This window comes from Mastomys coucha, unplaced genomic scaffold (genome assembly GCF_008632895.1).
Source record: "Mastomys coucha isolate ucsf_1 unplaced genomic scaffold, UCSF_Mcou_1 pScaffold22, whole genome shotgun sequence".
NCBI lineage: Eukaryota > Metazoa > Chordata > Mammalia > Rodentia > Muridae > Mastomys > Mastomys coucha.
This window is the reverse complement of record NW_022196905.1, coordinates 131,671,271-131,697,927: the sequence shown is the minus strand read 5'-3', so window position 1 is coordinate 131,697,927 and position 26,657 is coordinate 131,671,271. Positions and strand designations below refer to the sequence as shown.

General features: G+C 53.7%; 4 protein-coding genes across 10 annotated transcripts in view; 2 read left to right on the top strand and 2 right to left on the bottom strand.

The window, feature by feature from the left end:
• The window catches only part of Agfg2 (ArfGAP with FG repeats 2), a 36,094-nt gene extending 30,720 nt beyond the window's left edge, over window positions 1–5,374 (top strand). For all 4 annotated transcript variants that reach the window (XM_031338391.1, XM_031338390.1, XM_031338389.1 and 1 more), the window contains 3 exons: window positions 493–621; window positions 3,027–3,112; window positions 3,725–5,374. In XM_031338391.1, coding sequence (XP_031194251.1) covers window positions 493–621; window positions 3,027–3,112; window positions 3,725–3,778 — 269 coding nt within the window. In that variant the 3' untranslated portion in view covers window positions 3,779–5,374. The remainder of the gene's footprint in view (window positions 1–492; window positions 622–3,026; window positions 3,113–3,724) is intronic.
• A 3,631-nt stretch (window positions 5,375–9,005) lies between these two features.
• LOC116068604 (insulin receptor substrate 1-like) lies at window positions 9,006–12,075 on the top strand. The gene is made up of 2 exons (XM_031338381.1): window positions 9,006–10,742; window positions 10,910–12,075. The coding sequence occupies exons 1-2, from the start codon at window positions 10,313–10,315 to the stop codon at window positions 11,971–11,973; spliced, it is 1,494 nt and encodes a 497-aa protein (XP_031194241.1). The 5' UTR covers window positions 9,006–10,312; the 3' UTR covers window positions 11,974–12,075.
• A 1,024-nt stretch (window positions 12,076–13,099) lies between these two features.
• Window positions 13,100–15,218, bottom strand: Sap25 (Sin3A associated protein 25). Of its 2 annotated transcripts, XM_031338386.1 has the most exons (6): window positions 14,469–14,643; window positions 14,209–14,303; window positions 14,000–14,103; window positions 13,776–13,914; window positions 13,575–13,672; window positions 13,104–13,484 (listed from the first exon to the last, which is right to left on the bottom strand). In XM_031338386.1, the coding sequence occupies exons 1-6, from the start codon at window positions 14,609–14,611 to the stop codon at window positions 13,218–13,220; spliced, it is 846 nt and encodes a 281-aa protein (XP_031194246.1). In that variant the 5' UTR covers window positions 14,612–14,643; the 3' UTR covers window positions 13,104–13,217. The 2 variants fall into 2 exon arrangements, with proteins under 2 accessions (XP_031194247.1, XP_031194246.1); XM_031338387.1 differs by having other exon boundaries at window positions 13,100–13,484; window positions 14,209–15,218.
• Window positions 14,922–26,620, bottom strand: Lrch4 (leucine rich repeats and calponin homology domain containing 4). 3 transcript variants are annotated; one of them, XM_031338377.1, is made up of 18 exons: window positions 26,305–26,620; window positions 21,973–22,117; window positions 21,725–21,851; window positions 21,282–21,387; window positions 19,150–19,286; window positions 18,744–18,856; window positions 18,529–18,628; window positions 18,198–18,288; window positions 18,030–18,106; window positions 17,865–17,926; window positions 17,648–17,764; window positions 17,469–17,537; window positions 17,291–17,394; window positions 17,100–17,177; window positions 16,856–16,932; window positions 16,554–16,691; window positions 16,386–16,463; window positions 14,922–15,267 (listed from the first exon to the last, which is right to left on the bottom strand). In XM_031338377.1, the coding sequence occupies exons 1-18, from the start codon at window positions 26,522–26,524 to the stop codon at window positions 15,163–15,165; spliced, it is 1,944 nt and encodes a 647-aa protein (XP_031194237.1). In that variant the 5' UTR covers window positions 26,525–26,620; the 3' UTR covers window positions 14,922–15,162. The 3 variants fall into 3 exon arrangements, with proteins under 3 accessions (XP_031194237.1, XP_031194235.1, XP_031194238.1); XM_031338375.1 differs by lacking the exon at window positions 14,922–15,267 and adding an exon at window positions 15,532–16,101 and having other exon boundaries at window positions 26,305–26,618; XM_031338378.1 differs by lacking the exons at window positions 14,922–15,267; window positions 26,305–26,620 and adding exons at window positions 15,532–16,101; window positions 25,403–26,072.
• Window positions 26,621–26,657: the final 37 nt, after the last annotated feature.

Here is a 26,657-nt window from a genome sequence, read left to right as displayed (position 1 = left end):
ACACACACACACACACACACACACACACACACACACACACACACACACACACGGTGCCTCACATCCGTCAGCTCACAGTAGCCCAGTGAGATGGGTCCCATGCCCATTTCAGGGATGAAAGCGGATCTGGGCATGAGGGCATGGAGCTGGCATCCAGCACTGGGAAGCTAGGCCATGTAAGCTACATAGTGAACTCAAGGACAGCTTGGGCTACATGAGACCCTGTCTCATAAAGAGGGAGGGGTCACAATTCACCTTGTCTGTGGGGCCCAGTTCTGTGTGGTTCACGAGCACTGCACCCCTCAAGCCAGGAGCCCTGAGAGCAGGGAGATCACAGGTTTGTGGGGAAAACTGGATGGCTGTAGAGCTTCATTCAAGGTCCTCCCTCCACTGTGGGAAAAGTGACCCCATTTTCCATATGGGGAAATTGAGGGGGGACAGTGTCAGCTCATCTGCCTGAAGTCCGCCTGAGTCTCCTCTCTCGATCCACAGGGCCTGGCTTCGGGATGAGCGGTGTTCAGCCTGGCCTTCTCCAGCCAGTGCCACCCTCTGGGGCCTTTGCCAGTACCTTCCCTGCACCCGTGTTCCCCACACAGGTTGGACTGGCCGAACAGCAGAATGGTAAGAGGACCGGGTATGAACCCCTCTTTCCTCCGTGTATCCCCACTGTACATCTGGTCAGTGCAGCCCGAGTACAGCCTGTGATCTGTCCCAGGAACCCCGCCCCCTCCTGACATGTGCACTAGACTTCGTACATACTCATGCGGTTCTTGTAAACGGCATTGCATTTATACAGAAACTGTGCATGCCAAGTGCGCAAATGCGTTTATCACAGCGATCAAGAGGCTGAGACAAGTGCAAGGCCTGCTGGGAATACTCACATAGTGAAAAGAGGGCAGGGGTGGGGCTTACCGGTAGAGTTTGCCTGGCACGAGCAGCAGTGAGTTCCATTCCCAGTCCAATAAAGAAGGAAGGAGCCGGGCTGGAGAGTAAGAGCACTGACTACTCTTCCGAAGGTCCCGAGTTTGGATCCCAGCAACAACATGGTGGCTCACAACCACCCGTAATGAGATCTGACGCCCTCTTCTGGTGTGTCTGAAGATAGCTACAGTGTATTACGCAGGATAGAGCAAGGCCAGAGCAAGCAGAGGTCCGGAGTTCAATTCCCAGCAACCACATGATGGCTCATGGTCATCTGTACAGCTACAGTGTACTCATGCACATAAAATAAATAAACAAACATTAAAAAAAAAAGAAGAAAAAAGGAACCTATACACACCTTTCTCTCTCCATATGCATATCCTTTTTAGAGGAATTTTATTTGATATATGTGGGTGTTTTGCCTGCACGATGTGAACCTTGGCCCTCTAGGAGAAAGGGCTGGTTTTTTTTTTTTTTTTTTTTTAACTGTGGCGCCATCTCTCCTGCCTTTGCCTGTTTTGTTTAACATTTATCCGTGTGTGTTTGAGTGAGCATGTCCCAGCACTGCTAGGAAGGTCAAGACAACTTGTGATAAGTCAGGTCTCCCTCCACGGTGTGGGTCCTGGAAATCAAACTCAGGTCATCAGGCTTGCAGCAGAAGCCCTGACCACCTCTCAACCTTGCCAGCTCTTTTTTTTTTTTTAATCTTGTCTTATTTTTGTTTTATTTTGAGATAGGTTTGCAATGTGTAGCCCAGGCTAGCCTTGAACTCCTGACCATCCCAGCTTGCCAGGTGCTGGGGTTAAATAAATGTGACACTATCCTTGGCTGTTTATAATCTTTTTGTTTTGTTTATCCAAGATAGTCTCTCTGTGTAGCCCTGGCTATCTGGAACTCACCCTGTAAACCAGGCTGGCCTCAAACTCAGAGATCCACTTGCCTCTGCTTCCGAAGTGCTGGGACTCAAGGCGTGCACCACCACCATCTAGCTGGCTGTTTATAATCTAATGCAATAGAAATGTTATGTGAATAGCAGTTAAACTGTACTGAAGAGCTGACAAGAAGGGGCATCCAGTACATGTTCAAGACAGACATGCTTTTTTTGAGATTTATTTATTTATTTATATGTATACACTGTCGCTGTCTTCAGACACACCAGAAGAGGGCATCAGATCCCATTACAGATGGTTGTGAGCTACCATGTGGTTGCTGGGATTTGAACTCAGGACCTCTGGAAGAGCAGTCAGTGCTCTTAACTGCTGAGCCATCTCTCCAGCCCCAGACATAATTTTAAATTTTAACTTTCTGTTCATGTGTACTTGTGGCTCTGTGTGAGTATGCATAGATATTCATACTCCCAAAGGCCAAAAGAGGGTCAAATGCCCTGGAGCTGGAGCTATAGAATTCGTGAACCATTCAGTATAGCTGCTGGGAACTGAACTCGGGCCCCTGAAAGAGCAATATGTGCTCCTAACCATTGTATACATGCATGCACACATGTAAATATAAATTTAAACACAAAGAAGCCCTCTCTCAAAAATAATAACATAATAATAAAATACACACACACACACATACACACACACACACACACATATATATATGGTTTTGTTTGTTTGTTGTTTTTGAGACAGTCTCTCTCTATCCTGGAGTACTCTGTAGACCAGGCTGGCCTCAAATTCACAGAAATCTGCCTGCCACCATACCTGGCTCAATTGTTTGTTTGTTTGTTTTTGTTTTTTCCAAGACAGGGTTTCTCTGTATGGCCCCAACTGTCCTGAAAGTCACTCTGTAGACCAAGCTGTCCTTGCTGGGATTAAACTCCTGTGCCACCACTGCCAGGCCAAAATATTTTAAGGATATGTTTTCAGCCTACACTTGCTTGTTGCTTGAACAGACTGGGACTTGAGCTATTTCCCTTTCTGACCAGTAGGGGGGACCAGAGGAGCTGCCGACTTCCTCTGTCTCCTGAAGGCTCCATACTTTTCTAAGGAGAATTCTGGAAGGATCCATCCCTCTTGGCTGTTCCCTGGGAATGTAGCAGGCTGCTCCCCTTCAGGAAGGTGACACACACAGTCAACCAAATCATTGTCCTTGCCTCCCAGGCTCTTCCTTTGGCGACTTGGGGACCTCTAAGCTGGGGCAGAGGCCACTGAGCCAGCCGGCTGGGATCTCTACCAATCCTTTCATGGTAAGCATTGCACCGTGATCTTTCCAGAAGGTGGTAATGTGGGATGTAACTAAGATCCCTTCCTGGAGTGCATGTGTGTGTGTCCATGCACTCACAGAGGCCAGAGGACCATTTCCGGTGGCCTTCCCTGTCACCCTCCACCTTCATTTCTTGAGATAGGGCTTCTCACTAAACCTGGAGCTAGTCTGGTGGCTGGCAAGCCCCAGCGATCCTCCGGTCTCTGCCCCTCGAGGGACACCGAGGTTTCAGGTGCGACCACCCCAGCTTTATATGTGGGTGCTGAGGATTGGAGCTCGGGTACGCGTGCTTTTACAGCAAGTGCTTTTTAACCCACGGAGCCAGCACACGCACACCCCACCTCCTCACTTTTTTTTGAGACCAAGTCCTACTGTGTACCCCAGGCTAGCCTTGAACTCATGATCCTCCTGCCTTAGACATCTGAGGGCTGAGAGCCCTCCACACCCAGCTCTCAGGCCCCCCTCAACGCCTCACTCCCTTCAGTGTCCCCTCATCTCCTTTGCTGTCTGTTATATTCGGTGGTCTCCAGCAGTTTCCCTGCCTGCCACCCCCCTACCCCCGTTAATCTGTTAACCTTTTGTTATCTCTTTGCAGACTGGATCCTCAGCATTCGCCTCCAAACCTCCGACCACAAACCCATTCTTGTAGCACTGTGTCACTGGGGGGAGAAGGTGCTCTCCTACTGGGGGCATTGGGGACAACTTGTACTTCTGCTGCCCCCCTCAGAGCTCTGCTGACCATTTGCCTGTGAGGCATTTCTGTGGGTCTGAGGCTGGGACTGGGCCTGGTTTGCAGAGCTTATGGACCTGGGAACCGGGGAGGTTGGGAGACGTAGCTTGAGGCTTGTGGATGAATCAGACCCTAGCCTCCTGGTCCGCCGCCCAGGGGCTTCCTCTTCCTCGATGGACACCTACCCAGGAAGAAGCCTAGAAGGAGCAAAGATACCCTACCGGGAGGTCCCAAAGTGGTGTATTTCTGTCAAATTATTAAGTATGAAGATGGCCTTCGATCCTGTCCTTCCTGGCCTATAGGGAGCGACCTCAGGCACAGCGCCGGCAGCAGCCTCCCCCAGGGAACAGCTACTCCACACCCAAGCTTCCAAAGCTGCCGCGGTCCTCCCAGATAGAAGCAAAGCCAGAATGTAGGGTAAAGATGAGGCCTGGTGTTGAAAGCCACAGACAGCCCTGGGACTGTCGAGCTTCTGGTGTCCAGTGTTTTTGTTTGCCAGGCTCGGGCACACCTAATTCTCTCCACCTCAGTTCTTCCTAGCTGTCCCCACACCCTGGCCTCATCAGGGTAGGGGAGTTTGACCTACAGAGTATGCGTGCCCGCCTCCTGTCAAGCACCCCGTTATGTTTGGATACCAGTGTTTTATATTTATAAATAGAGAATTTTCTAATATAGCCTATTATATACATAAATATATATATATATGCATACACATATGTAAACAGATAAACACCACCGGCCATTCTTTTTCTCCCAGACAACCCTTTAACTTGGAGGATGGAGCCGGGCTTGGTGAAGGCCTATAGTCCTAGAACTTGGGGGCCTTAGGTAGGAGGATCACAAATTCAAGACTAGCCTGGACAATTTTAAGACCCTGTCTCAAAGGAAAACGATAAAAAGTAAAAAGGAGAGCTCAGGATGTAGTTCAGTGGTAGAGCACCTATCTAGACTCCTCCTGAGAACTTGAAAACTAGGGTAACTCCTGCCCGTGCCTGGACAATCAAACCTGGAGCCCCATCAGGAGAAGACAGCCAAGAGTCCTGATGCTTTCCACAATATACACGATGGACCGGGTGCCCCAGAGGCTAAGCTTTTCCAACGAAGAGTCTGCGATTGGCTGGGGAGTTTGATTTGTTTGGGGTTTTGTTTTTTGTTTTTTTTTCCTTTTTTCCACATTCCTCCCTCTGCTCCCAAATATCTGCACCAAAGCTTGTTTGGAGGCAATGTTGGAAAAGATTGCGTTTGAAAGGATTTAAAAAAAAAAAAAAAAAGTTCTGAGTGTCTCGTGTCCTGCCAGCTGGAGTGGACACGAGTCAGTCAACACGACTGATCCTTGACTTGATCTTCCGATCTCTGCTGCCTGGGCTGATCAACACGGTGACCTCAACCAAAGGCTGAACTGAGCACCCTCAGTTAGCAGGAAGACCGGACCAGTGAGGGTCCCGATCGGTCGCGGGGCAGGCAGGAGCCACGGGCTGGTGGAGTGTGGCTTTGTAAGTAAACAGACCCCTCCTGTTCTCAGCACCTCCAGCAGTTCCCTACCAGAGGCTGTTGTGTCAGCAGCCAGGTGTTCGGGCTGCCTGTGCATGGGATAAATATTCCCCTCCAGCAGAGAGACCCAGGCCTTGGCCTGGCTGTTTACTCCCGGAGGCCCGGGGAGGCCCCGCCCTCAGACCTCCGCCAAGAGTTCCTGGCCCTTTAAACTATTCATTCTTAGGATTTCTCTGGGCTTTCCACAGGGACCAACCAAGAGATGTGGGTATTAAGTTATCAGTTCCTTTGCTTTATAGATGTTTCTGGAAAGATCTCTAGCTCTTGCTAAGCCAGGCTTGGCCTTCCCTCTGCAATAAGATTCAGTCTCTACTGTTCCCCCCCACCCTACCCCCCCACCCCCGCTCGCCTAGCCTCTCCCCTCCTTCCCTCTCCTGGGAGGGGCGGAGGAGGGAGGTCACCCAGCTGGCCCCTAGCCTTTGTACTAGATTTTTCCATATTTTCTGCTTCTTTTCTCATCTTTCTAATGTCAGTCTGTGCCCCACCACCACCACCAATTCTCCCTATGTAGTTTGGGGAATCCTCAGACTCAATCTGCTGCCTCAAATCTCCTAAAGGCTAAAATTCCAGGTATGTGACCCCACACCAGGCTGCCCCTCCCATTTCCTTTTGCTGCTGTTTTTGAGAAATAATTACAAAGGCTGTGTAGCTCTGGCTTGCATGGAACTCCCTGTTTAGCCCAGGCTGGCCTCAAACACATTGGGTAACCAGGTATGACTGATTTTCTGACATGGCACTGCACAGTTTCACAAGGTGCTATGAATCAAGCATTCTACCAAAGGAGCCACGTCTTTGGCTCTTCCCTTTCCCCCCATTCTGCTTGAAGCCAGGAGTAAGGCAAGGTCTTTTTTTTTTTTTTTTTTTTTTTTTTTAAACACAGCTTCCCTGGAACACTCTGGCTCCAGATAACTTTAGTTTTAAAGGGCCCTAAAAACTGAGGCCCCTTTTATGTATAAATCAAACTGCGATGCCAGGGACTCTTCTGTTGCCTGCCTGCTGCCTCTGCCCAGGTCCTCCTAGACTTCTCCCCTCCCTCCTGTCCCTCTGCCTGACGTGGACCCTGGACAATCACCTGGCCAGGGTTGGGTGACTAGATTGAGAGAGAATCTACCCAGGGTTGGCCTCAAACGTTCCCTGGGCTGAGGCTGGGGCTGGGGCTGGCAGGGAAGGGCTTAGCAACCCTCCTCCATCAAACCTTTCTCTCCAGAGCAGTGGAAAAACAACTGAAACATGCCTAGTCTGTAGAACAAATGAAATGACTAGGCTTGGTTTCCTCTTTGCACAGCCTCACCTGAGGGCTGTAAATCTGGACAGATGCACATACTTACACATGTGCTCTCGGTGGCGGGGGTGGGGGTGTGTGCCTGGAACAACACACTTGGCTCACGTCTGGCCACGTCCTTCTCTCTGCACAGTCCCTGGCCAATGTTCTAGCTATGCTATGTAGGTGACAGCCACTCTGGCTCGGGTCTGTCTGTCAGCCAGTCACCCACGGGCAGTTTCTGTGGGTACTAAACCTCATTATATAGCTTAGTTGTTCCCCATCCCACCCCAACCCTCCCCAACACACCCAGAGAATCACAAGGCTATCTATCCCAAAGGTTTTCCTCTGGATTCCATCTCTTAGGTGCCCCCAACCAAACAGAGCCCCAAATATGCTACTTCCTGAGTTGCTGGGGTTTCAGAAGACTATAAAATACGTGCTTAAGTAGAGCCCAGAGAAGAGTTGTTGCTATGACAACTGAAGTAAGCCAGGCTTCTGGTACCCAGCAGATCGAGTCACCAGACACTGCTCACATCTCTGCTCTCTGTTAGTCCACACCTCAGGTCCTTGGATGGCTGCTGCTTCCTGCACTCCAGGGCTGAGTGACACAGAACGTCTGGAGCTGTCTCTGTGACAGCAGATGTGATTTCACAAGGACAGATGTTTGCAAGATAAGCAGGGTCAGGGAAGCAGGCAGGAGATGGGAAGAGACCCTTCCTGGAGAGCTCCAACTCCATCCTGAGGGAGTGAAACTCGGTTTCCTCTAAGATGGAGTCTTGTTCGCCATTGCGTACTCCGGGCTAGCAGGCTAGAGAGCTTCTGGAAACCATCCTTTCTCTACTCCCCTTCTCACTGACGGCCCTGGGTTTACAGCACTACCATGTTCAGCTCTCTGTGTATCCTGAGTACCTAGCTCAAGTCTCAAACTTGCAGGAGTACATTATCCACAAGGCCCTCTTCCAGGGTTTACCAACTGAATGTTAAGCATTTCTTTCAGCCCTGGGTGGGGCTCTGTCAGGCTAGGAGGCACCTGGGGCAGGCTTCAGGCAGGAGAGGCCTATACCTGTGATGCTTGTTGGTATGGGATGTCTGCTCCCGTTGCAGCACTTGAATAAGTGCTCAGAGATGTGCAGCCTTAAAACAGATAGGTGATGGTGGTGCATTCCCCCTTTAAGACCAGCAATTGGGAGGCAGGGGTAGTCAGATGTCTCGAGTGCCTAGGCCAGCTGGGTCTACAAAGGGAGTTCCAGGACAGCCAGGACTTCACAAAGAGATCCTGACTTGGGGTGGGGGAAGGAGGGAGGCCCAGCTTCATTACTGCAGTGATTTCTCTAGGATTTAAGATCACAAATGGGCCATAGACCTCTGCTGCTTGGGCTACCCTTGAACTGTCCCGAGAAAAAGACCCATGTTGTCTTGGTTCTGTTTATCTGCTAGATGGGTCCCTTACCTAAGGAAACCCCTCTCCCAAATACCCAACCAGGGTCCCACACCTTGGCCTTTTCTTCTCTATACCCCCATCTTTTCCCACATGGATTTTGCGGGCCACAGCATTAGAGAATTACCAGGTCTGCTAAGCACCATGACTTGTCCACTAAGCTTTGTCTGACAGAATGTGTCATGCCACTCCCCACCCCATGTGACCCTAATATGGAGAAACAAAATATCCAAGGGGCTGGGGACACAGCTCAGTTGGAAAAGTGCTTGCTGTGCAAACCCGACAGAAGTAGAATTCATGGCATGCATCACAATCCCCGTACTCCTAGAGCAAGACAGGAGAAGACTACCAGCAGGACATGCTTTTTATCCCAACACTCGGAAGGCAGAGGCAGGCAGATCTCTGAGCTCCAGGACAGCCCAAGCTACAGAGAAACCCTGCCTCAAAAAAAAAAAAAAAAAAAAAAAGGATAGCAACTACTATCTTTAAAGCCCAGGCCAGCATACCTGAAGTACACAGAAAGTGTCTCAGCCTCAAAAAGGTGGAAGGTTGGGGACTGGAGAAATGGCTCAGTGGTTAAGAACACCAACTGCTCTTCCAAAGGTCCCTAGTTCAAATCCCAGCAACTACATGGTGGCTCACAACCATCTGTAATGAGATCTGACTCCCTTTCCTGGAGTGTCTGAAGACAGCTACAGTGTACTTATATATAACAATAAATAAATCTTTTTTTTTAAAAAAAGGGTTTAAGGCAAGGACCCACTTCTAAAAGTTGTCCTCTGGCTGGGCGGTAGTGGCACACGCCTTTGATTCCAGCACTTGGGAGGCAGAGGCAGGCGGATTTCTGAGTTCGAGGCCAGCCTGGTCTACAGAGTGAGTTCCAGGACAGCCAGAACTATACAGAGAAACCCTGTCTCGAAAAACAACAACAACAACAACAAAAAGAAACAAAACAAAACAAAAGTTGTCCTCTGACCACATGCAGGAGACAACCTGTACAACACAGAGAATATTTTCAAAGCTGGGTGTGGTAGCATGCACTGTAACCCCAGGCAGGGGAAGTGGAGTAAGAGGTATGATATGCCCGGGGCCTTCCAGGCCTGCTAACCTAACCTACCAGACAAGTTCCAAGCCAGTGAGCCTGTCACAAAAACAAGAGGGATAGCTCTTGAGGAATGATACTAGAGGTCGTCTTTGGGCCTCCATAAGCATGTGCATCCATAGCGTGTGATCTCCAGCCCCACCCAAATCTCTCTGGATACAAAGGGCCATCGGGACATCTGCCACAGGATCCTGCCTTCTGTGACCACAGCCACCATCAGGTTGAAGTTGGCGTTTTTTGGCTTGCTGGTGGTGAGGGGCACTTTTAGAAAGGCGTCCCCGAGAGACTAACTCCTCTTTCACGTGTCCTCCAGTGGACATTTGCATGCGTGGGAATCTGAGGGTACAGTTGGTTACCAGAGACCAATCTGGTTTGGTTTCCCTATCCTGGGGTATCCATCACCCCAAACTCATTGAAGAACAGCAGTTAACAGTTTGGCACACTGCTCAGCAGCCATGTTTCCCGAATAACTCAGAAGCAAAGGCACAAACATCATCTCTGGGCGGGAAGGGAAAGAACGCTGAGGACCTACAAACGACTAGAGGCTCAGCGAGGTGGCTCCTCCGCCCCTCTTCTAATCGTTTGTGCCTTCACTGCATCCACAGCCGTTTCTGCACCCTGGCTTTCTGGCTTTCGAGATTGCCCCAGGCTGCCCCTGGCTGTACTCCTCCACCCCCATATCCAGTCAGCTGATTGGTAGAGATGCCCCCCCCCCCCGCTCCCCGCCCTTGTGAAAGTTTGGTCCCAGCGGTGCAGGACTCCTACTCTAGCCTACGAATCCTAAACTCAAATTCCTGCGCTCGGGCGTGGGAGGGTTAACTTGAAGGGGTGGAGATTCCAACAAGGAGGCTGACCCAAGGCTGACCCAGTTGGGTCGGCCTCCCTTAGACCTAGGAGTCCTGGTGTCACTGGCCACTGGGACACACGCACCCCTGTGTACAGGTTCCTTGCTCACTCCAAGTCAGGAGAGGGCGTGGAGAGATGCAGGGTAGCTAGGCCGGTTGCAATCTCCCAGGTCTACTTGTCCCAAGCGGGCAGAAGCTCGGGAGGCCAGACCCATTGGTCCTTCTGGGGACAGTTTACTGCCTTTGGCTAGAAATGAAGCCTGCAGGTACGGAGCCCACAGTCTCCTCCGGGGCCGAGTCCACCGACGTGTCCCTCAGCTCGCCGTTTCCTTGGCCCTGCCCGCCCGACGTGCGGCTCTGTGGCCATCTGAGGAAGCAGAAGTCCCAGCGCCGCCGCTTTTTCGTGCTGCGCGCTGACCCACCACGCCTGGAGTGCTACGAGAACGAGAAGAAGTTCTCGGCCAGCGGCTGCCGCCCACCTCGACCCCGGCGTACGGTTAGCTTGGAGGGTGCCTGCACTATTAGCAAGCGCGCGGATGCCCGTCAGCGCCACCTGATCGTCATCTACACCAGCGACAGCAGCCTGGGCGTGGCGGCGGCCAGCGAAGCGGAGCAGCAAGCATGGTACAGCGCCCTGCTCGAGGTGCGCGCCACCGCCGCTGCAGCTGCTGCTACCGCTATGGGTGAGCCCTGGGGGAGCGACTGGGAGGTCAGGGGGTTGCCGACTTAGTTTATCTTGAACCCGTTTCCCTCAGATCAACAAAGGTTCAAATCTTAAACTGACGTCTTGGTCACCTGGGACCCGGTGACCCCAACCCCTGCCTCTCGGTGACTTGCCCATTCTCTCCAGGTTTCAGTCCCCAAGAGGCCCCTGAGTCTTGGATCTTCGCCTCGTTCCAGGACGTCTGGCCTGTGACACTGCGGTCCAAGGGGCTTGGGAGAGCACGAGGCCTGAGCAGCGGCAGCTACCGTCTGTGCCTGGGTTCTGGGGCCCTGAGCCTCCTGCGAAAGCCGGGCAGCAGAGGCTCCAAAGACAGCCGGGGTACGCCACCACCAGTCCTGCGCCTGTCCTTGCTCAGTGTGCGCCGCTGCGGCCACGCAGACTCTTTTTTCTTCCTGGAACTCGGGCGCTCAGCGCCCATGGGTCCTGGTGAGCTGTGGCTGCAGGCCCCTGACGCAGTTGTGGCCCAAAGCATTCATGAGACAGTCCTGAATGCCATGAAGAGACTGGGGAGCAATGCAGCCAGTGGCAAAGCTGAGCCGCCGCAGGGAAATCCTCCAAAGAGTGTTCCTGCAGCTCCTACCCCGACACCATATGAAATCCCTGCTTCGGCAATGGCAGCACAAGCAAGAAGCCCGGGTGAGCAAGCAAAGCAGGACTACCTGAAGCCCCCGGAAAGGATGGGGTCGACACACTCCTCCAGGGGACTAGATCTGGGCGGGGACTACATCACCATGGGAGTCAGGAATGACTATGTGCACATGGCTGGAGGAGAAGCAGGTGACTATATGTGGATGGCGCCCCCAGGCCTTCCTCCCACCCCTGCCAGGGCTGGTCCTAGTAAGCAGCTTGAGGATTGTGAGAGCACAGAGTATGTGCCCATGAACAGATTTTTTCCCGGGTCGTTTTACTACGAGCTCAAGGCCAGGGAGTCTGAACTGGGGCATCCAGGTGCCCACTGTAGCATGAGGAACAGATGGAGACCCACAGTGACTCAGCCCTGCTCTTCCCAAGGGTCAGAGCTCTCTGGGGACTACATGTACATCCCTGACTATGTAGGAACGGACAGTGCTAGGCTGGGGTCTCTGGACAGCTGCCTCAACTATGTGGACCTGGACCTAGTCCCTCCCTTGGAGGTTCCTGGAGCAGCCCCAGGGAATAGTCCACATAGCTATGCCAGCATCAAGTTCTAGAACTTTCAGGAGATAGTCAGGTGAGGAGACTCAGGCATTAGTCAGGGAAAAGAGGAAAAGAAGAGAAAATCTGGGTTGGTGAGATGGCTCAGTGGTTAAGAGCACCGACTGCTCTTCCAAAGGTCCCGAGTTCGTGGCTCACAACCACCAGTAATGAGATCTGACGCCCTCTTCTGGTGCCTCAGTGTACTTATGTATAATAATAAATAAATCTTTTGGCTGGAGCGAGTGGGACCAACCGGAGCAAGCAAGCAGGGTTGACCAGAGTGAGCAGAGGTCCTAAAAGTCAATTCCTAACAACCAGATGAAGGCTCACAACTATCTGTACAGCTACAGTGTGCTCATATACATAAAATAAATAAATAAATCTTAAAAAAAAAAAAGGAAGAGAAAACCTTAGTACTGTTCAGCTCAGCTCCTGCAGACAGGAGCTGGGAACCCTGAGGCCACCATGTCCCTTGTGAGCTGCTATGCTGCCCCCTCGCCTGCTCTGTCCCTTCCAGCTGTACCACCTAAGAAACCCCCAGGAAGAAGAAATTAGACTCTTTTAAGAGAAAGTACTAGAACTTCTCTCTGCCTCCCCAACCCCAAACAGACAGACAAAACCCTTCCTTCTCAGCTGAACGTGTACAGAATCAGTCTTGGGCTCGCTGTGGCCAAAGCGTGGATGAAGACTCTCACCCGGTCCAGGACAGTTCTGTTCCCTCGTATGCTGGCAGCTAGATGTCACTGTGCCTCCTCAGCCAAAACATTAGCCTAACCCAGTTACTCCTAATGCTCAGAAATGAGGGGAGGAGCATCGGGGACCATTGCTGATGTTCCTCAAGCAGCCCGTCTGTCCGAGTCATCCTGCTTGGGTCCGAGTCAGCCTCACTTGACCTTTCTCCCAGCCCGGCAGACATTATCAAGCTCCTTACTTCCCAGAGCATAGCCCAATCCCAACTGCGGAGCAATCTACCCTGCTCCCTGCATTCAGGCCTGCTCCCTGACTGTCTTGCTCAGTGGATTTCCCCACCCCAGGGAGTGGGTGACCACTGAGGAAGGAGACCTGGAGGAAGAGCAAGTGAGTGCAGTGGTAGAATGGGACCCAGCCTGCCTCCGCAGCCCATGCCCCACGGCAGAGAGCTTGGTTTGCAAACTCTGATTTATTTGTCAACAAAACAGCTTGGGGGAGAAGACAGCACCCGTGTGTGTGAGGGGGGGGAGGGTACACTGTGGACAGTGGCTATTGGGTTCTATGTGGCTCATGGGTCAGTGCTCCCAGAACAGCTCTGGCCCCCACTGGGGCCTAGGTCGTCTGAGACAGAGACAGGGTCTGGGCAGCTGGAAGAAGGCAGAGAGCTTGCCAGGGGGTTGGGTGTCTGCTCTCCCTGGCTCATCTGCAGCAGACCAGCAAGGGCGATCATCTCTGCCTCACTGAGCCAGGTGGAAGAGCTGGCCTGGGATGAGGAGGGATGCACTGATGGGGACATGATAGGCGGTGGGAGCAGCAGCTTCCTGGAGCCCATTGCCTGAGAAGAGAGGAAGAAGGGAAGCTTGTCCTCCCAGCTTTGAATGGAGAGAGAAAGAAGGGGGGGTTGGAGGGGGAGGCTCGCTCTTACCTGCTGAGGGGGCTTGGGCAGGCACAGAGGAACACGCTGCCCATGCGGCAGCAGAGGGTCCAAGAGAAAGACATCTTCATAGCTTGTCACCGGGAGCCCTGAGGAGGAGAACCTGCTCGCCGTGGCCTTGGCCTTCCACCCTAGCCCTCAATACAGCTTCCCAGCAACTTCACAACTGAGCTGTGGGGCCAAGAGAAGTACCTGCATCCCTAGACGCCACCTGCTCTTCCTCTGGATGTCCTGAGGTAGTAGGGATCCTGCCCCAGTCATCATACATAGGCCAGGAAGGATGGCACAGTGTCCTGCCAGACAAAGATACCCCCAGCCCACGGCTGGCCCCCTGTGAAGAACAGGAAGTTCCTGGGCTCCATCTCTCTTGGCATCCCTGCTACCTGGAGACAGAACCACAGGCTCCCCCAACTCACCAGCGGCTGAGGTCCTCCATTAGCCTGGTGGCTGGGATCACAAAGTGGCAGCGGAGTCCTCCTTGAGGGGGTGACCTGGGAGGTCACCCGGGGAGAAAGTGGTACTGTGAATGAAAGAGGCGAGATTAGAGCACGCTCTGAATCTCTGGGGCACCGTGAGTAAAAAAAAAAAAAAAAAAAAAAAAAAAAAAGCAAAACCTGGTGCCTACCCGGGGCTTCTGCAGTCGGCTCAGTAGCCAGGTGCCTGGAAGGCTGCAGCTGCTTTCTTCCGGGCTCAGGTGGGCTGAGGGCCTGGGGCTGTGAGCTGTGTGAAGGGAAGGACGGGCTTCCCCACTCACTTCCCTTCCTAATGCTGACCTGAGTTAATCGCACGACTAACAATATACCCATTTCCCAGTCCCGACCTCCTAGATTTTCAGTTTTGGAAAGCGTCCACTACGCCTCCTAGCGGCCCCCACCAAGCCCTCACCTGTCCTGCACTGGCGTTTCTTGCTCTTCCATGGTTTCCTCTCCAGAGCGCCAGGCCTCTCCGTGGTCACCGCCTGTGGAGAGGCCTAGCCCCTCTGTCGCCTCCTCCTGGCCTGTGCCCCATGGTCCAAGCCAAGGCAACATCCTGCGTCTGGCGAAGGACCAGGCAACACCCACCGCCGTGCTTGTGTGCGGCCCTGACTACATGAACGCCCAAGTCGGAGCCCACCTCAGAGGTGTCGCCACAACGCCTGCGCCAGCGTTTCTCCAGCCACGTGGCACGCTCCCACCAGGTTCTCAAGGGCTCCCCCTGGCGGCAGAGGCACGGGGCACTTGTGCCCTACAGCTCCTCTACCAGGCACAGAAACATAGCACCCTACACTGGGACTCCCAGTCGAGGATTCAGGCCCCCAAGAAGCTCGCGCATTCATTCACGGACAGGCAGGCACACACCTGAGGGCCAACCTACAGGCCTTTGGGCTTCTTTATTGTGTTTGACACAATGCTCTTCACCCAGATAGGGGGTCCGGGGGGGGCTGCACCCGAAGCAGCCTAAGGGCAGGGGGCTACCCAAGGCCAGTGCTATACACAAGACCATGGTCACCAAGTTCTTGTTAATTGGCAGGGCCCAGGTGTCATCTGCTCTCAGGGCAGGACCGGTGGTAGTGGGGGGCCCAGAGCCCCAACCTCTACCCCTAAGGCTGTTCCAGAAGTGCGTGAAGGACAGCAGCGATGTGAGGGAGACCCCTTCCAGGGGCCCCTTCCTCTTCCAGGATGTGGTGGGGCTGGCACAGGGACTCCTGGGGGGAGGGGCCCAGGTTAAGTTTCCCCCTCGAATTCCCCCAGCAAGGTTAAGAGGGTGGGGGCTCCTGGAAAACACTGCCCCCCGTGCCTGGGGACAAATGACACATGGAAGCTGCCAGCAGATAACAGAAGGGTGGTTAACACAGGGGGCTGGGACAGGAGAGGCCTGTCATTTCCAAAGGGAAATGCTTGTACAGGCAGGGAGCCCAGGCAGGACAAGGCCTGGCTGCAGCAGGAGCTCACACAAACACACAGAGAGGTGACAGTCTATACAGTTTATACACAGAGCCATGGGCCCATAACTGGGCTCACATCCCCTACTAATAGAGTTCTCTCTACAAAACAGAGATAATTTAGCTCCCCCATAGCAGCCAGTAGGGGGAGGGAGGACAGAAGGGAAAAGCCAAGGTCCTGTCATCCCTCTGGGGGACAGAGGGCTGGTGGGGAGGACACGAAGGCACCATCAGCACTAACGGCATGGGCTATTGTGGGTACTAGAGTGGGGCTTCTGAGGTCAGCGTTTGTGAGGGGACACTAGTGTCTTTGGTAGGGCTAAAGGCACCACCGGCAGGGACAGGCTGAACAGGAGGTCTTATAAATAGAAGGTAGGGAAGGAAGAGGCAACATGGTTCCTAGGAGCCCAGGAGCCGAGTGTAGACGACATAGAGCAGCAGCATGGAGACCATGTAGAAGAGGAGGAAGCCACCCAGATCAGAGGAGGGCTGGACTGGGAGAGGGGCCTTGCCCCCAGCCAGGGTCACAGCCTCCAGTATGGTCTGCAGCCCCTGGGTGGTGCCCCGGAGGAGATCCGAGGGCGAGCACAGGTCAGCCTGGGGAGGGAGGACAGGGCAGATGGACAAGGACAAATAACAGAAGTTAGCAACATCAAGCCACAGGCCTTCCCACCCTGCCCTCACAAACCAGGACCACAGCCAGAGCCATACCGACATGCAGGACAGACAGACATGCAGGACAGGGAGACGGGAGGGAGAGCAGGGCAGGAGATTTGAGGGGTGGGCCCAGGACTCATGCTTCCTGTAGGAGCAAACACCCCCGTGGATGGAACTCCGCCCCTCATGCACAGCATCCCCAGAGCAATGTGCAGCCCCCATACCTCAGGCACACCCATTTTTCGACAGGCTTCTAGGAAACTCTCTACATTTTTCCGAGACTTGAGGGCACTGAGCTTTGGCTGAAGACAGAAGAGAAAGGAAAGGAATTTGGAAAGGCAAAGCCACAGTCCCATCCCTTCCCCTCTTCCTCCTTTTGGGCTCCCACTGACCACAGCAGGTGAGGGCACATGAATGAAGGGTACAGAGCGGGGTCGCAGCTGGTTCGCTAGCTGGCAGAGGATGACCCCGTTGGCGAGAGCCTCTGCCAGGTCCTCAGGCAGGGGTTGCTGCAGCCGTGACTCTAGGACCTGGAAGCAGAGACAAGAGGAGCAGGTGGGGTCAGCAGGGTCACTCCATCCCTTCCCCTCCTCGATGACAGTTGTTGCGGGCTGTGTGAGTCCTGAGGAAGGAGAGGGAAAGGGGGCACCATGCTGGGCCAGGCCTCCACTCACATGAGTATCACTTTGCTTACCTGGCGAAGTTGGGATATTAGCTCCTTCTCCTGAGGAAACGGCCGAGGTCTCAAAACAGACTCTGGAGAGGAAGGACCTAGGAGGAAAAGGACGGGGATAGATCTGCTTCATGGATAAACTCTGGGGCCTGCTTACAACAGTCTGATACCAATACGGATCTCATCAACAGAGACAACACCCTAAGAGACACAAGCCCCAAGAAATAGGAGTCCTGAGGTTAGTGCCTGGAAGATGAAGACTTACTCGAGCCACTCTGAGAGGAGGAGCGGAAGAGGAAGCTGTTTGGTCTCTGAATGGAGCCCAGTGGCCTGGGAACAGGAGCTGTCAATGAGCCAGGACAGGCAAGAGAGACATCCCTCAGTAGCCCATTCTTCCTTCAGGCCTCTACGTCCCAACCATCACCTCCAAGCCATCACCTAAAGACGCTGTCCCACCTGGTCCAGACACAGGAAGAGGGTCCTGGGAAGTAGGAGGCGGTGTGGGAGCTCCCTGCCCCCCTGAAACTCCCAGTTGGGTAGCACTGGACTTCGGTGGGCCACTGAGGAAAAAAAGAAGGGACTCAGAGAAGGCCAGGAGGAAGGCCTAGGGAGGTGGATCTCAGAGGACACCTACTTGCAGGTGGCCTGTGTGGATGGGGCCGAAGCACCTGCCCCAGCAGTCCTGATCCCCCGCTTCAGGACGCTGGAAGAAGCAGAAGAGGAAAAGGCTGGGCAGTCAGGCCTCATGTTCAGTAGAACAGAAGTCCGAGAGGCATTTGCATCTGCCCCTGTCAGGCCCGAGCCCTTCCTTACCTGTCCTTCCTGGAGGACCCCCATACCCCACTCTGTTGCTGTTGCCTTCGCTCCCGCTCCTGCCACAACTGCAAAGTGTCTGGGCGCCGCCTCTCCTCTCCTGCAGGCTCCTCCCGCCTGGTAGAAGACAGGACAAGAGGGACCTTTGTCAGGTGAAGGGGAGGTGCTCAGGGCTGTGGAGTAGGAGGCAGAAGAGTGAGCTTGGGGGTTGGAGTACCTGCTGCTAGATGGCTTCTCCACATCCCCTGCTACAAGGTTTAATTCAGAAGGCAGCTGCTCCTGAAGAGAGGAGAGCAGCGGCTGAAAGAGAGGCCTGGCCCCCATTTATACTCATTTCCCCATCAGTGCCTCTCCACCTGCCAAGGGACAGACCTCAGCTAACCTCAGCTGCACTTTGCTCTTCATCTTCCCCAGGAACGTGGCTGTCAATAAAGTCAATCTGCTCCATGTCTCCATCGCCTGCAAGACCAGGCCACATCAGTGAGCAAGCAGGAGGGGGCTTCCAGGCCCACACTCACCCATCACTTCCTGGGCAAACTTCCTTGCTCACCAGCGCCATCTTCCCTAGGTTGTCTAGGCCCCCGGGGTTCCCGAGCCAGCTCTGAGATCCGGAAAGACAGTTCTGAAAAATCATCTGTGGACTTTAAGGCAGAGAGGCAGAGATGGGACATGGGCTCTCTGCAGGGCTGGGGACCATATGGGTTCAGGCTACACAGTAGAGTCTGGGGTCAGGTGGAGGGCCAGCCTCTTGGGGATCGTAGGGAGAGGAGCCCCAGCCATGACTTCTTAACTGAGATACCAAGAGATTAGGTATAGGGTCCCCGGTACCAAGTTTCCCTCCCAATGACATCCCCAAATGCCCTTACAAAGGAGGTCCTTACCTCATTTCCTGACCACCTCTTGCTGCCACTGTCAACGCTGTGGAAGCCAGAGTCCAGGCCACCATCATAACGACGTCCCGGAAATAAATCTTCGGCAGGGCTGGAGCACCCAGGAAGACCCCATCAGCCTCAGGATGGCGGCACCCCTACCCTCCCACTGGAATCTAGGGGAGTTCTTTGGTCCCAAGAAGGGAATTCTTCCCCCTGGGCCTTACCAGGGACTAAAACTTGGGGGGCAGGAAGGGAGCGGGTCCCCGAGGGCGGCTCCCCTGCGGCCAGCCTCCATGGTTAAGTACTTGAAGATGTGAAGCTTTCCCTTCAGGCATATCTGCGTGAGGGGCACATGCAGAGGAGAGGAGGCTCCCCAAGCCCTGCTGGACCCTCCCATGCTGCCTCCAGGTCCTGTCCCCAAGGTCCACCTCCCATGCTGCCTCCAGCACCACTGTCCCCAAGGTCCACCTCCCATGCTGCCTCCAGCACCACTGTCCCCAAGGTCCACCTCTCATGCCGCCTCCCAGCACCACTGTCCCCAAGGTCCACCTCCCATGCTGCCTCCTGCACCACTGTCCTCAAGGTCCACCTCCCATGCTGCCTCCCAGGTCCACCCAGGCCGTGCCTTACCTGGGCAGGTGGGCTCTGTAGGGGGTTGCTATCCAGCAGAATGACCTGCAGGTGCCTGAGGCGGCAGAAGGAGACCGGGATTCGGGAGACACGGTTACAGGAGAAATCCAGGCGGACCAGAGGAAGGTCTCCCAGCTCTAGAGTCAGGGCAAAGGGAGAGTTAGGAGACACTCAGGCCAAGGCCTTGAACCCTCTTCCTTTAACGTGGCTCTGAGCAGTCACCCTGGCTCCAGAACAGCCCCTCCCACCCTGGCTGGCTCAGCTCCCTTCCCAGAAACAAAAGGCTGCTAGCACCTCTCCTCACTCACAGCTGAGCTCAGCCCTATGCATCCTCCTCTCCTGCCACCCCCACCCTGAAATACAACCTACATTCTCCAGTGAGCAGCACAAGACACAAACCAACTGATGTTACTGCTCAGAAGCCTCCCGAAACCACACAGCCAGGACTGTTAATGTGGCACTCACCTGTAATCCCAACACTCAGAGGTGAGGGCAGAAGTGGAGTTCAAGGCCATTTTTGCCTACACACTGGTGGACAGACTGAACTACAAGACACTACCTCTCAAAAAAACAAAACAAAGGCCAGGTGGTGGTGGCGCATGCCTTTAATCCCAGCACTTGGGAGGCAGAGGCAGGCGGATTTCTGAGTTTGAGGCCAGCCTGGTCTACAGAGTGAGTTCCAGGACAGCCAAGGCTACACAAAGAAACCCTGTCTCGAAAAAAACAAACAAACAAAAACAAAAAACAAAAAAACAAAAAAAGGCAAAATTCCAGCCAGGTAGGGTGGCACATGCCTTTAATCCCAGCCATTGGGAGGCAGAGGCAAGCAGATGTCTGTGAGCTCCAGGCCAGTCTGGTTTACATAGCGAGACTCTGTCTCAACTAAACAAAACGAAATTCCTTGGCTTCACATATTTTGTAACAGAAAAGTAATAAAGACACTTAACAGACTGGGAGGACCGAGACAGAGGCAGACAGGGGTGGAAGGAGGCAGGGAAAATGGACAGCTATTACTCTTGGTCTTCAACGCCAAGTCTGCACCCTTCCTGCCTCACTCTTGCTTGTCTTTCTAACTGTCCAAGATAGATCAGGCTATCCCTGCCTCTGTGCTCTGTACATGGTGCTTCTCCACCTGGATGAAGGACAGAGTGTTCTCTAAGGTCAGCCTTGCCTCAGCTTCCCCTTCCTGGGTCCCCAAGCCTCCTGCCTTAGCAGTTCCCTATGAATGGCTATGTCTCCTCCAGTAAGTCACTAAACCTTTGAGGGTTGGTCTCAGATCTCAGTCACATCTATGGGGCTCCCCACCTGAGACACAGGCAGGTGAACACAGAAGAACACTGCTTCCCTGCAGCGACTATCAAATGCTGGCATGTCACAATCACCCCATTAAACAGGGCTGCTCAAGCTCTTGTGTCAGGGACCCCCCCAGTTCAGAGCATCACCTGACTAGTGTTTCAAGAGCTCCTGCTGGGGTGAGATGGGTGTAGGGTGGGCCTTCAGGTCCCTTCCAACCTTAGGGTCCTACAGTTGCCTGATTCCCTCCTACCCTTCTTTCCTACCCTGTCTCCACACTCCTGAAAACAGAACTAGGAGTCCACACCTTCCCAGCCTCCAAGGGTTGCCATGGTCAGAAGCAAACATAAGTGTTTACTGTTTGCTTTAGATACTGAGAATCCCTGAGCAACTCAGGCAAGATTATTCTTAAAGGATTTCTTGCCTGTGACTCCTCCAAGATAGAAGTATTATTTCAAGTTAAATGTTTTTGTCCCCCTCCCCCATTTTGTACGTTGAAATCATAACTGTTAAAGCAATTGGTACTAAGAAGTGGGGCCTTAGGCGGTAATTCAGGTCATGAGGGCGGAGTCTAGAGAGGATTAGCATCCTTATAAAATGGAGTACAGAGGTCCCAGAGCTCTTGGCTCTGCTGATGAGGGCACAGGAAGGTGGTGTTGTTATCCACAGAGAACCCTAATACCACCTGGCCATACAGCACCTGACCTGACTGTGGGAAGTGCCTGTGCTGCTTAGCAGCCACCCAGTGTACAGCACGTGTCTCACTGCAGTCAAGGTGATGAAGACAGACACACAAGTGTGGACACCACCGCACCCTCTGGTTCCCTTTCCTTACTTACCATCAGGCAGGGTACTGAGCTGGTTCCTTCGAACATTGAGATCCCGCAGGGAACGGAGGCTGCACAGCTCCACGGGGAGGGACTGCAGCTCATTGCTGCTCACATCCTAGGTTAGAGAAGGCTCTATAAGTCCAGGATCAGCAGACCAGCAACTTGCCTTTTGTTTGTTTGTTTGTTTATTTCTCGAGACAGGGTTTCTCTGTGTAGCCCTGGCTGTCCTGGAACTAACTCTGTAGACCAGGCTGGCCTCGAACTCAAAAATCCGCCTGTCTCTGCCTCCCAAGTGCTGGGATTAAAGGCGTGTGCCACCACTGCCCTGTGCAACTTGCCTTTTGTCCAAGCCTTTTCCAAAGGGTGTTTCCTGCCTTTCTCTAGCCACCCCCCAAGAGCCCCAGGGCCCTGGTTCAACAGGCCCTCCTCTGGTCCTTGCCCCTTATTCTCACAAGCTGCCGCAGGCTTCCTAAGGTGCTGATGTCTGGAGGCAGGGCTCCTAACTTGTTGTTGCTGATGATAAGTACTCGAAGGGGCAGCTGGCAGATGTAGGGTGGCAACGAGGACAGCTGGTTCCGGCTGTGGAAGGGAGAAAGGTAGCAGGCTCACTCCCCAGGCAAGACATCCAGCACCTGGGCCTGGAAGAACCATTTGGGAGGGAATAAAGGGTGCCTCAGGCCCACAGAATAAGCCCTACTACCTGAGGTTGAGGTAGGTGAGGGCTGTGAGATTCCCCAAGGCTGGGTTCAGGCATCTCAAGCAATTGTGGTAGAGGCTCAGGCCTTCCAGGGACACCAGCTGGCAAGCTGCCTCAGGCACCTCGGGAAACCGGTTCCGAGACAAGTCTAAGGAAAGTAAGGGTCTGGAATGAGCTGAGAAAAGGTTCGGCCTCACACAATGGGGGCTGAGTGTCCCCTAAAGCAGCTACCCAGACCTAAAGAATCAAGCCCATAAGGTTAAGGAGAGAACTAAGTGGATAAAGGCCTGCCACACATGAAGGATAATCCGAGTTCAACCCCCCAAGAATCCATGTATAAAAAGCCAGGTATGGCAGTGTTCATTTGCAATCCCACCAGTGGAGAGGCGGTGGAGAGGGGATAAGTGGATCCTTGGTGCTCATTGGCCAGTTAACCAGTCAGCCTAGCTGATTCAGTGACCAGGTCAATGAACAGACTCTGTCTCAAAGAGGCAAAGTCTGTTGAAGAACCGCTGAGAGGGAGCCCCTAGCTTCCACAGGTGTGTGCACACATATGCAACACATGAACACATATAAGTTCATAAACCTGGCCTCTCTGGGGAGACAATAAGTCTACAAACCAAAGTACATTATAAGCATGACCAGAAAGGCTAAGAGAAGGCCAGAGGGGCACAGCTGGAGAAGCCCAGACTTGGGAAGGTAATAATAGACCACAAACATAATCTTTAAATTCACATATGAACTACACGTGGTGGCTCATGCCTGTAATTGCAGCAATCAGAATGCTGAGAGAGAAGAATCCAGGCCTCTCCAGGGGTGGGACTGCAAGCGAGCATCCATTCCTGGCTTTTTACTCAGAGTTTAGGACTAGACTCTGTCCCATCCAACCAAAAAAAAAAAAAAAAAAAAGAAAAAAGAAAATGAAGACTTCTCCTGGCAGTGTACAGGCAGGTTCTATAACACTGTGGTTGTGTGTGCTGAGATGCCAGGAGAGCTGAGAGGTGGGAAGCCACACAAGGGGGCCCTGCTTGTAAAGAAAGTCAGAGGGATAGAGAGGAGGCTTAGTGAGTAACACACTAACTCCACGCACGTGAGGATCTGAGTTAGACCCCAGCATTCATGTAAAACACTGGCCATGGGCACATACCTGGGACCTCAGTGCTGTGGGGAGGGGTGGGAGAGGGGCCAGCTGAGATCAGCTGGGCTTGTGGGCTGCCAGGTGGAGTGGCAGAGCAGCACCCCCACATCCTCTTCTGGCCTCCATATATGTGCATGTACTCACTCTCCCCGGCTCCCCACCAAAACCCAGGGCCTGGTTAGGGCTGGATGTCACTCAATGGGTCTAGCACACAACAGGCTCTGGATGTGATCCCAGCACAAGAAAGATAAGTTGGAAACAACAGTAAAGGTCAAGAGGAGAATGCAGAAACCTTTGGGGGACCATAGGGAGAGAGAGCAGCCCTTCCTCCTAGTTTTGACTTGTTTTCAACATAGGGAAGAAATCACAAGAGATACCCTGGCTTTTGGGATTAAGTGAGGCCCTAACACTTGGCCAATTTTTCATGAGCCTCCAGGACCAAAAGACTAGGAATACCTAGCTTCAGGAAGCCAGGGAGGGAAAGGCAGAAGGCTAAGCTGGAGCTGAGAACCAAGTTCTCAGAGTACTTAAGGTTGCTTCACTGGGGTTCCCTGGTCCCCAGGCTGGCTGCCCTTTTCCCACCTCAGCAGCGCTCCTCTGCCTCCTCTCTGCCCTGGGCCTCAGGGCCCAAGTCTTTACATTTACCATGAGCAGAGCTAGGTGCAGAGGTGAGAGGCTGACACCCTCTTATCTCGAAGACAGGCTCACTAAGGCAGTAGAAGAGGCAAGCCCGCGTTCCCTCCGGTGTGGAGACACAGACCACAGACCCTAGAAGCCTGTATTTCTGTTTGTTCAGTTTGGCATGCCCTAGGTATCTGGGTATTTTAGGGGAAATCCCAGGCCAGAGTGGTTGTGAGCTTCTTTAAGGCCCTCCTTCTGTAGGGGAAGACGCTAAGAGGAAGAGAAGCTGGGGAACAGTCCCCAAGGAAATGTGTCTTGTGACAGGAAATGGAGTAGAAACAATCCATTAGGTTGTGGCTTGTACATCTGTTCCCCAGGGATAGCAGCCTGATGTCCTACAAACTGCTCACTCTTCTTTGCTCCTGTCCCAGTGAACAGAGACAGAGCTGGTATGGGAAGGAGAGTTCCGGAGAGGGTGGGAGGCCTGCATCTGGTCCTCCACCCATGCCCAACACCTGCCTCTTTCCTTTGTGCTCACAAATGCATAAGTGTTATGTATGCATGCATGGGAGTGGAGACCAAACTGGCATTGGGTAAATGGTAGAAGAGCAGAAGTCAGGGGCGGAAGGAGCCCAGGCTGGAGAAGGCAAAGCTCAGGGGCACAGGATGTGGTCTGTGGGAGAGTGATCGACACTTCTCCTTTGCTAGAACTTGCCCTGCCCCAACCCAGCTCTCTACTAGTAGGTCAAGGGAACACAATCTTTGGTTGTCAGGGGATCGCACTGAGGGAACATTTAGGGAAGACAGCAAGCAGGAGAGCACAATGCTGAAGCATTTAGTCTGGGCTGGAGGGGAAGGGGATGTGGAGGACAGGGCACCAGGTAACTCTGGGCTTCTGTCACACACACACCCCCTAACAAGCTTGGAGAGAGAAGACAGAGGACGACAGCTGGACATGATGGAACCCACCTGCCTAGAACCTGGGCTCCAACAAGACTGAAGAAGGCAGAGAGGGGCTTTCAGGAGGCTGGGAATTTCCCACTTCAGCACACAAGTGAACCTGCACCCGGGGGAGCCCTAGCTGCACCCTGAGCCGGAATGTTGAAGGAGGAGACTGGGTTGGGGCAGGAGCTGGGAGGGGCTGGGAGGGCTCGGTAGTTTTCCCAAGAGTCCACTCACTGAGACACAGCCCTGAGGAAGTAAAGAAAAACATTTGGTCTTGGTCAAAACACAAGGGGTGGGGGGAGAGGGAACAGACGGCCAGTGTCACACAGCTGCTGAGGTCAATCTGGAGCTTGGGGGTTGGGGGACCTGGGAGGGGTAAGGATGGCTCCTGGGGCTCACCCATTCCCAGGACTCATTCAACTGTGTAGGGAAAAAGAATTTAAAAACAAAGATTTCAACGTTTTCTCTCCAGAGCTGTAAGGGGAGACTGTGCCCCAGCCAGCCCGGTATGATTGCAGGTGGGCAGGCACCTGCCAGAGCATGTGCTCTTTGATCCAGCTCTATATAGCCCAGGACCAGGAGATGAGAGGAGCAGGAGAGAGGGCCCTCACACTCCAGCCCAGACTGGGGTGAGGCTCTCGGAATGCAGCCTTCGGTTGTGATTCCCCCGCCCTCAGCTGCCAGCCCAAGTTCATAGGCTGCCTCCTAAGCAGCTGAAGCCTGACTCACCTGTCATAGTACAGTCCCCAGTGCCTGGCCATAACAGACCCAAGGGTGGAGTGTCCATGATTAGTGGGATCCCAAACACACACACACACACACACACACACCCCAGGGTGGAGGGGACATGGTTAGAGGGATCCTGAGGGCAGGGACTGGAAGGAGAGTCTCCAGGAGGTCAGCACTCCTAGCTAAGAGATACATAAAATGTCCCTCCTTTAAGCAAGCTGCCCCAAGTTCCTCCCCTAAGAGAAAAGCAGAATTGTAGGGTTCCTATGAGGTCACAAACTCCACAGTGACCTCACAGAGCCAGGGAGAAAGGGCACAGGGATAATGGATAGAAAGTTAAGGGTGGGAGATTCATTTCTTTCACATAGACAGGCTGGGGTGGTCGGCGGAGAGGGGCTGGAACTTGAGGAAATACGGAAAAGCAAGCAGAAAAGTCGGGTTGTTGGGGGCGACCCTTAGGGAAGAGATAACGGGGGCCTGTTGGGATCGAGGTGGCCGGGTGAGGAAGACATTGGAAACGACTAAAAGGGTGAAAAATGCTGCGATTAATGATAGACTATACATGGAGGCTTGCTTTAAGGGATGGTCAGATCTAGGGTTGAAGAAGCCAACCAGGTGAGGGGCGGGACCACGCTAACAGGTGCTCAATACGCGAATAAAGGGGAGAGAGTCTCACAGAGCTCGGCCAAACGCGTTCTGTGCACTCTGGAAGCGAACTCATTGTCCAGTAGTTCTTACAGAGGGGAAAGGGAGGTCGCGGGCTCAATGCCAATCCCCGGGGGCGAGCATTCAAGACTGCCAGGTGAAGGGGTGGGCCCGAATCGAACGCGGGGCGGGGCTATGCAAATGAGGGTCGCGGTCCAGTATGGGTCCCCTGCTCTCCGGGCACCAGCGCAACTCACCAGCCTGGGTGATGTCTGACAAGTCGTAAGTGCGGGCCGCGCCCCGGGGGAAGTGCTTCAAACGCCGGTTGGACAAGTTCAGGGTCCCAGTGGCCACAGCCTCCTCTAGGGCTCGTTCTGCGCTACGGCTCCCGGGTAGACCAGGAGATCCTGGCACGGAGACCGAAGCTGCGGCTTCCTCACCCCCGGCGGCGAGCGGGCCCGCTACCGCTGCCGCCATCCGCTCCCGGCGGCTCCCCCTGCCTGACTGACGGCACCGGCCGGCCCTTGTCGCCCTTCCCCCTCCTCGGAGCCGCCGTAGTCGTCCCCGAAGGGAGGAAGCGAGGGTCTGGAACTCGGCGGACCAATCATGA